Source organism: Oryx dammah, unplaced genomic scaffold (genome assembly GCF_014754425.2).
Source record: "Oryx dammah isolate SB20612 unplaced genomic scaffold, SCBI_Odam_1.1 HiC_scaffold_861, whole genome shotgun sequence".
Taxonomy (NCBI): domain Eukaryota; kingdom Metazoa; phylum Chordata; class Mammalia; order Artiodactyla; family Bovidae; genus Oryx; species Oryx dammah.
Window position 1 is genome coordinate 1 of NW_024071005.1, and position 8982 is coordinate 8982.

Below are 8982 nucleotides of genomic sequence, written 5' to 3' on the forward strand. Positions count from 1 at the left end.
CCTTTTACATGACTCAGCTTCCCACAGCCTGCACATCCCTTGAATTGTTCCAGGGTGGGGGATCGCGAAGCCCAGCTGGACCCCAACCAGGAGAAGAACAGCTTAACATCTCCGGTGTGAATTCAGGCAACACAAGCATGGAACAAGCATCGTGCCTGGTGTCCAGCCTTGCACAGAGGGATGGAAGAGGATGAAGGGGAGGGTGCCTTGGCCTTCTTCCAGGAGCTCTGTTGGCTGGGAGAGCTGAGCACAGAGACAGAGAGTGACACTTGCTGTAAGAGGTCAGGAGACTAGTCTTCAGTGCAGGAAAACCTGGGATCAGGAAGTGGAGCGGTAAATAGGGGCATGAAGGCACTGGTGAAGGGCTGACCCGATTCTGACCTGCCTCAAGGGGCCCACACGCAAAAACGTCGGGCACAGACCTTCCAAATGGGACTTCAGTGTAGTAGCTGACTCTGTTGTTGTTGCTCAGTCGTGTCTGACTCTTTGTGGCCCATGGACTGCAGCCCGCCAGGCTCCTCTGTCTGTGGCATTCTCCAGGCAAGAATACTGGAGTGGGTTGCCATGTCCTTCTCCAGGGGATCTTTCCGGCCCAGAGATCGAACCTGTGTCTCCTGCTTGGCAGGCGAATTCTTTACCACCGAGCTGCCTGGAAAGTTCCAGCTGACTCTTACATCAACTTATAAAAAACTGAAGTATAACTGATTTAAAGTACTCTAAATCTTTAAAAAAGCCAGCCACACAAGATGTCATGAAATGGCTTATGCTGTTGTGGAGAGTTTAGTTCTTTTTTATGGCTGAGCAGTTGTTTCCTGTGTGCAGGTTGATATCTTTATTTCTTTCTCTGGTTGCTGATTACATTGTGGTACTTTTTTGGTGAATATTTATCTTGCTGCACACTTATGAAACATACACTTTTTTGTATATATACTATATTTTTAAAAGTTTACATAAAAATTGGACAACATTAAGAATTTCCTAGAGGTCCAGTGGTTAGAACTTGGAGATTTCACTGCTGTGGCCCTGGGGTTCATTCTCTGGTTGGTGAACTAAGTTCCCAAAAGCCATTCACTGTGGCAAAAAAAAAAAAAAAAAAAAAAAAGTACATGAGTAGAGTCACTTTGTCCACTGGCAAAAAATTCATGGTTGTAAATACATCTTATATTCACACTCCATAGAGGCTCAGACAGTCCCCTGAACCAGCAGACTGTCCAGTGCATGGAGGCATTCCACACCGCATCTATTTCTTATGGTTAAAATGATTCATCACTAGGAACGTTTTTCTCAAGTTTGGGAGGTGGAGGTTGGTGACTGTTGCTCATTGTTCCCTGTCAGGCTGTGTCGGATCCCATATCCAAAGTATATGATGAATCCTAGGAGGGAAATGAGATGATGAGAAGGGAAAGTAGGCATTCTCCCCAGTTACAAATGCACAATAGGCCTCCTATTATGGTGGCCAAGTTTAGGGGAGAGTTAGGCAGTTTTTGGGTTTAGTCACTCAAGGGGTCTCATTTTCCAAGGAAGCCCCTTACCAATTGCCATCCAGATGCCAAATAGGGCCCAGGCCTGAGAGGTCAACTGCATCATGAAGTAAATGTTCACGAAGATGCTCACCAGGGGGAGGACAGGCAGAGCAGGGACCTGTGGGCAGAGTCAGGTCATCCCTGGACACACCCCAGATGTCTGAAAGGGAGACCCTACCCAATGTGGTGGGAGACTCCAGTCCTTTTCAGGCTGTTTGTTCAGTGCCTACTGAGACTGTGTATGTAAATCGCTGAGTGTGGATCAGGGAAGAGTTGGTTTTAGCAACTCCCATGTTTAGACATAAAGTATCCAAACTTCACTCATTCAGAGTGGACACTTTGGACACATAAGCTCACTTACCCTGAATGGAAGAGGAGAGCGGGCCTGGGGCTGCCTCCAGATGATGACTGTGACCCCAGTGATGAGCAGCAGCAGCAGCACAGCCACTGTTGTGAGCACGGGGTCTCCAGAGAACACACGTCTGGGCCACTGGGCCAGGATCAGGCTCAGGATGGTTAGCAGGAGAACTGCAGGGGTCAAGGAGGAGAACAGGCTGGACTCAGAAGACAAAGATGTCAGGACCTCGGGTCACACCCCTCCCTGAAACCACCGACATCAGCAAGGGCCATCATATCTCCCAGACTCCTCTTGTACTGAAAAAGACACAGTCTCACCCTATCCTGTCAATTTCAGAATATCACCAAAGAGAAGTCCCACTGCTCACCAAGCAGGGAAGCACATCCAAAGACAATCTGGCCAGATTTCCAGGTGGGGATGGTGCTGGGCGGGAACCACAGATTCTTTAGAATCCTTGAGATTCCTGCTTCAGGTACAGAGTCCAAAGGACTCAATTCACGTTCAGAAATCTCAATTTCATTTTCTGTTTTCTCCCTCTTGCTTAAATTCTCATGTGGCTGGTACCTGAATTAGAGGCATTGTAGCAATATTAATAGCAGCCCTTATACTCATCCAACAACAATCTAGTCTATCCGTTTCCTCAGTTAAGCAGAGCAGGACTTTAGAAACCAGCATGAACGCAGAAGAGGTTTACCTCCCCACCAGTCCTCAGGAGTCCAAGGCCCCAGGTCAAGGTGTTGGTGGAGTCTCACCTGAGGACAAGAATGGAAAAAGCCACCAGGGAGTAAACAAGCAGGACCACTATTGACATGAGGTCCACAAGGTCACCGAACTCAAAGAGTAATGCCAAGACCGCTAGAATGAGGGTAAAACAAGGTGAGGTAGGAGTGAGAAATTATTGGAAATATGCAAGTGAAGGAAGTTCATCAAAGAAGGCGTGGGTTCTTTTTATCCACCTGCAAGTTTTCCAGAAGCCATGATGGCCATGATGTGGATGCGTGAGCGGGTGGGGCTCCAGGTTAGCCCCTGGAAGAGGAGCCCATCCTCTGCCATTTCATAGATTACCTGAGGTGTGGTGAACATGGTGCCCAGGAGGCTGGAAGAGAGAACGGGGACACGGGTGAGGACGTGCAGAAGCAGGAGAGATGGGGGCATCCGCTTCCCAGTCTACGTGGAGTAAGGTGTCTTGCTATCTCGTCTCTCAGTCCAAGGGATGGGACGCTGAGCATCTGACATGGACAGAAACCCGTGACACTGACCTGGATGTAAGAGCACAGAAGGTGCCAACAACCATGACGTGTCTGGCAGGGCCCCACCCGACGTGGAGAAAAGCCTGCGGCAAGGGGCTCACAGGATGAATCAGGTAGTAGGGCACCAGGAGGGTGAGCGCGGCTGAGACTCCAAAATACAGCACAAAGCAGATGAGGAGCGTGATCATGGTGCTCACAGGGATGGACCACTGAGGATTTAGGGCTTCTCCCCCTGCCGGAAGGGTAGAAATAGAGAGTCAGGGAAATATACTGGGTAATATCACAAAATCGAATCCCTTTCCCCATGTCCCAAAGCAGAATAATCTTCTCCCAACCCTTATGCCCAAGAACAGCCCAAACTGTGCCCAACCCCCTGAGGGGACAGACACACAATGACCATGTTACCTCTAGCGGCAATGAAATCAAAACCATGATATGCATAGAAACATCTTGTTGCTCCATGGAGAATCCCTTCAAAATCAAAGGGCATAAATCCTCCAGATCCCAGAGGGCCCAAGCTATGGTGAGAGAAGGGATGAGGAAGATTGTGGGTGAGGTGTGCTCAGTCATCTCTCCTGGGATCCTCCCTTAATATCACAAGTCCCAGGCTCCAGGACCCCTATCACCTGGATCCATCAGCCCAGATCTCTTTATTCCTGTCCATATTCCCAGCTCTGCACCATAGACACATGCATTACTACAACAAAGAGCATCCTCCTAACCTATAAATGTCCCCAGATCCAGATGTATTCAGTTTGTAGTCTTGTTCTGTGAGCTTCCAATTGTGCAGGTCTCCCTTAATGAAACCAGAGAGGATGAAGAAGCTGAGAACCAAAAGGTTGATGCCTGTGAGCACTTTGTTAACCAGGGTCGACTCACGAGCTCCCAGAGCCAGTACGCCTGTGGAAAAGATGGAATATGAGACATCAAAAACAACCAAATCCATAGATACAGAATGCAGACTAATGGTTGCCAGCTGTTAGGCAGCTGTTGGTGGTGGACAGATGGACAGTGACTGCTCAGTGAGTACAGGGTTTCCTTTTGCACTGATGACCATTTTTGGACTAGATGGAGGTGATGGTTGCCCCACATTTTGACTGTACTAAGTCCCACTGAATTGTACACTCTGAAATGGTTAATCTCTTACTGTGACAATCATCTCACAATATATACATCCTCTGAATCATCATGTGCACACCTTAAGTGTGTACAATGTAGTATTTATATCAATAAAGCTGGGAAAACAAGAAAATGTTTAATTTTATGCTATGTTAATTTTGTCTCAATTAAAAACACATTGTTGCAGACTTCCCTGGTGGCCCTTTGGTTAAGAACCACATTGTAATGTAGGGGACTCGGGTCAATCCCTGATCAGGGAACTAAGATCCCACATGCTAAGGAGTAAACAAGCCTGTACAACACTTCTTCTGAGCCCTTGAACTCTGGAGCCTGTGTGCCACAAGTAGAGAGTCTGTGAACTGCACCTGAGTCCCAACACAGCCAAATAAATAAATAAAATATTTAAAAAAATCACATATGCATAAGAAAAAAGCAAAAGAAGACAACACTTCTTTCATTTCAATTAGAGAAGAACTTAATAGGTCTAAGTAAATGACTGTCAGCTGGGGATCTTTTTTCCACCTGGGGACATTTGACAATGTCTGGACACATTCTGTTTTTCACAGTTTAGGAGGTGGGTGTCACTGGTATCTAGGGAGTAAAGTCTGAGATGTTACTCAACATTCAACAATTATTTTTTAAAACTTGAAACGCTCACCCCTACACCTATGAATGATCCAGCCCAAATTGTCAGTGTTACCAAGGGTGGGAAACAACAGTCTATGTCTTGCCTTCCTGTCTCTCATATCCTAAACCCTTCTTTCTAGTCCTAATCCCCCACCACTCTGCCACCCCAGGGCTTTCCCACTCCAGCTCCTCCTCCATACCCCACTCTTCCCATCCTATCACTGACCCTTGTCTCACCTGTGAGCAGCAGCACCAGGGCCAGGGCAAAAAAGTCTAAATATGTGGGCAGGAAGTAGGGTATTTGCAGAGAGAAAGTCTCCTGTAACACCTGGGAGATGTGGTTCCCAATCAGGCTGTCAAAGGCGTAGCTCCAGGCCCGGGCTAAATAGGCAGTGGCTGTAGTAGCAAAGGAAGGAATACTCACTGACAAATGTAAATCGATTCCTAACATGGGTCCTGGGGATATATTTTTTGGCAGAAGGGGACCCAAACAAAATCCCTGATCTCAAAGAGTTTCTTTTCATGGGTTGGGGTGGGAAGACCCAGGTAATTCACAAAATAGGTCAACTATTTATTAATAATATGCTAGGAGGAAATCAATATCATGCCAGAAAACTATAACCAGAAGTTGGGACCAGGAGGGCTGGAAGGTGAGGGCCGAAATTTTAAGTCCAGATGTCAGGGAAAATCCCATGAAGGCGACAGCTGGGCAAAGACTTCAATATGGTGAGAGGATTAGGCTGTGGGCCGTGCCTCCCTCTCACTCATTCCTACAGTTCCCTCTTCTCTGCATTCTTGCCCCATCATTTAAGGAAAGTAGGATAGAGCTGAGAATAATGAAGGTGTGGAGTTTTCCTGCCACTAATACCCACTTCACCCCCCAAGGTCAAAAACAAAGTTCTTATGAATGAGTGAAGACTTAAATCCAGTCTCCTAGTTTCCTGACCTGAAGCCCCACCCCTTCCTCCAATCCATCCTCTCACCGATGACTAAGGACAGTATGATGTTCCAACCAGTGATGAAGGCACACAGTTCTCCCACGGTGACGTAGATGTAGAGATACGCAGTAGCAGAGCGTGGTACCCGGGCCCCAAACTCAGCAAAGCAGAGACTAGACATCACACAGGACAGGGCGGCCACCAGGTAGCAGATGACAGTCGCTGGTCCAGCTCTCACGCTGGCTAATTCACCAGTCAGGATGTACACGCCCGCTCCCAGGGTGTCGCCTATGCCCACGGCCACCAGGTCGAGGGTGTTCAGACGAGGTGTGGGTCTCTCTGACTCTGCCCTGGTCTCCAGTGGCTGCCGGCGCACCAGCTTCTGACCAAACTGGCGAACATACTGAAGCAGCATCCTAGACATAGCTGAGGAGGTTATGGTCTGCTGAGAAAAAAAGACGCAAAGCCATCCACAGTGTCCATCTGGGGGCTTCCCTGGCAGTCCAATAGTTAAGAATCCACCTGCCAATGAAGGAGACGCAGGTTTGATCCCTGCCCCGGGGAGATCCCACATGCTGAGGAGCAGCTAAGCCCATGCACCACTGCTATTGACACTGTGCTCTACAACCTGAGCTCTGCAACAGGAGAAGCCACTGCAATGAGAAACCCTGGCACCTCAACAAAGAGTAGCCCCAGCTCCCACATCTAGAGAGAGCCTGCAAGCAGCAGTGAAGACCCAGTGTGACCAAAACCAACCAACCAAACAAGTACATCTTAGAAAACAAAGAGAGTGAGAATCTCAGAGTATAATTCCACACAGCAATGGGGATATGGGGAGCAGGAGGCAAACTGACATGTTAGGAAAGTTCTCCATCTGTGAGCTTTGGTTTCTTCAAACAAAAAGAAGTCTTTTAATATCTTTAAAGTTACTGGAAGTGTGAGAGAATCGAGGGGAGCAAAACATTGCTTCAAAATGTGCCACATTTTATACCTATGGCTGATTCACGCTGATGTGTCGCAGAAACCAACACAACATTGTAAAGCAATTATCCTCCAATTAAAAATAAATACTGTTATGTATAAATTACATAAATCTTAATTATGTTGAATTGGTTTACAGTGCTTTTCAGGTCTATTATATACTTCTACTTCTCTGCATATTCATCCTATTAATTTCTGAGGTATGATATAAACTCCACTAAAAATCTTCATTGACTTAAAGAATAACTGTAATATATAGCAGAACTATGTGTAAGCTTATTCTGTATTTTCCAAGTTTCCTGTAAATGTGTTATCATACTTTCATAATTTAAAAAAAAAAAAAAACAAAAAGAAAAAGACTTCAATCCTTAAAAAAATGTGCCACTTTACTGAACTGGACTCAATAATGTTTAAGATGGGAAATTTTATGTTACATGTATTTTACACATTAAAAAAATGTCTGTTAAGGTAATGGGTTTCCCCAGTGGCTTGAGCAATAGGTAAAGAACCCGCTTACAATGCAGAAGATCTTGGTTCAGTCCCTGGGTTGGGAAGATCCCCTGGAAGAGGAAATGGCATCCCACTCTAGTATTCTTGCCTGGAAAATCCCATGGACAGAGAAGGCTGGTGGGCTACAGTCCACAGAGTTGCAAAGAGTTGGACACGACTGAAACAACTTAGCACGGTTATATGTAATACAGCCAACTTCACAGAGTTGCTGAGTGTACCAAAATCCACAATAATTTAATGTAAGTCACCATTCAGTCATCTCTGCAGTTACCAAAATTGGAGGATTCTCAAGTCCCTTACATTGTCCCCATATCCACAGAGGAGGAACTCTCAGATATGGAGGCCAACCGTATACAGGAGACTGACACCAGTATTCACATCATAACCCTATATAAAGGTAACCTTTAATATTGTTTGAATATTAGGTTGAAGAGAGTCACAACCTCCAGACTCTGATCCAGTCCCCTCACCCCCACCTCTACTCACACACACTCCCAGCTCCTGCTTTCATCTAGAAAAATGGGTCTCTCCACCCTTAGGCTGGAGCTGGGCTGACCCCCCACACTCTGGGTTTGCAGAGGTCTCTGTGGGAGGATGTGAACTCAGCGCCCAGTCTCCTACAGGAGAGGGTGACCCGAGACTTACTGGATCCTTGGAGCAGAGCCTGGAGCACTGGATCAGTCAGGGAGGCTGAAGGTAAGTCGTGCGGGACTGGAGCTGGGACATCTCCAAGAACAGAAGTGGGGAGTCCTGAGCACAGAAGATGGTCCTTACTCCTGAGTTGTTGGGGTGGGGTTGGGTTAGTTGGGGTGGGGCGGGTGGGGAGCATCTGCTGTATTGCTATCAGCTTGACTCCTCTGTGGTTACCCTCGGGGGAGGTTCCAAATTTTTTTTTGTGTGGTAAAATACGTATAACATAAAATTGGCTAGCTTAATGGTTTTAAGTTTGCAGTTCAGTCACATTAAATACATTCACTTCTTGTGCGACTAAACTCCAGGATTTTTTCCTTCTGGCAAAACAGAAACTCTGTACATGTTCAACTCCCACCCCCTTCCCCTTTCCCAGTTCCTGGCAATCACCATTCTACCTTTTGTCTCTATGACTCTGAGCACTCTAGGTTCTTCATTTCAGTGGAATCAAACAATATTTGTCCTTTACTGTCAGGCTTATTTCACTAGGTCCACTAGGTTCCTATCGTGGGCACATACCACATTAGCTCATCCACTCTTTGATCAATGCACCCTTGGGTTCCTTTCATGTTTTAGTTACTGTGAAAAACGCTGCTGTGAACATGAGTGTACACATGTCTCTTTCCCAGTGTGGTTTCAGTTCTTCTGGGTATATTCTCAGAGATAGAATTGCTGGATCATGTGGATCTAAGACTTTTATCTTCTTGTGATGGAGAAAATGTTGACATATTGAGGTATGGAGAAGTCATCTTGACTTATACACTGTTCAGTATGAACTTTGTGTGAACTAAAACAGCCTGTCCAGCCCTCATAGCTCATCTGCTTTAACCATTGAGGTAAAGAACGTCTGTTTGAAGATAAGAATGAGTAACTCCCTTCTCATGGCCTCCATGTTAACACTCCCTGGAAGATAATGTTCCGTTCCCAGACATCAGCTTCCCTGGTGGCTCAGACAGTAAAGAGTCTACCTGAAATATAGGGGACCC

General features: G+C 46.4%; 1 protein-coding gene across 1 annotated transcript; it reads right to left on the reverse strand.

The window, feature by feature from the left end:
* Positions 1-1284: 1284 nt before the first annotated feature.
* LOC120859417 (cationic amino acid transporter 3-like) lies at positions 1285-6230 on the reverse strand. The gene is made up of 11 exons (XM_040235532.1): positions 5861-6230; positions 5115-5273; positions 3854-4031; positions 3537-3649; positions 3141-3363; positions 2838-2977; positions 2634-2736; positions 2249-2445; positions 1885-2051; positions 1533-1641; positions 1285-1373 (listed from the first exon to the last, which is right to left on the reverse strand). The coding sequence occupies exons 1-11, from the start codon at positions 6228-6230 to the stop codon at positions 1285-1287; spliced, it is 1848 nt and encodes a 615-aa protein (XP_040091466.1).
* Between the last annotated feature and the right edge of the window lie 2752 nt (positions 6231-8982).

What these genes read in the sequence shown, in the direction of transcription:
- LOC120859417 (XM_040235532.1), bottom strand. Translation starts at nt 6,230, where the DNA reads ATGCTGCTTCAGTATGTTCGCCAGTTTGGTCAGAAGCTGGTGCGCCGG. An exon ending in GGCTTCTGGAAAACTTGCAG is followed by an intron (nt 2,737 to 2,837) that starts GTGGATAAAAAG and finishes CCCTCATTCTAG; the next exon opens with CGGTCTTGGCATTACTCTTT. An exon ending in TTTTCCATTCTTGTCCTCAG is followed by an intron (nt 2,446 to 2,633) that starts GTGAGACTCCAC and finishes CCTCTAATTCAG; the next exon opens with GTACCAGCCACATGAGAATT.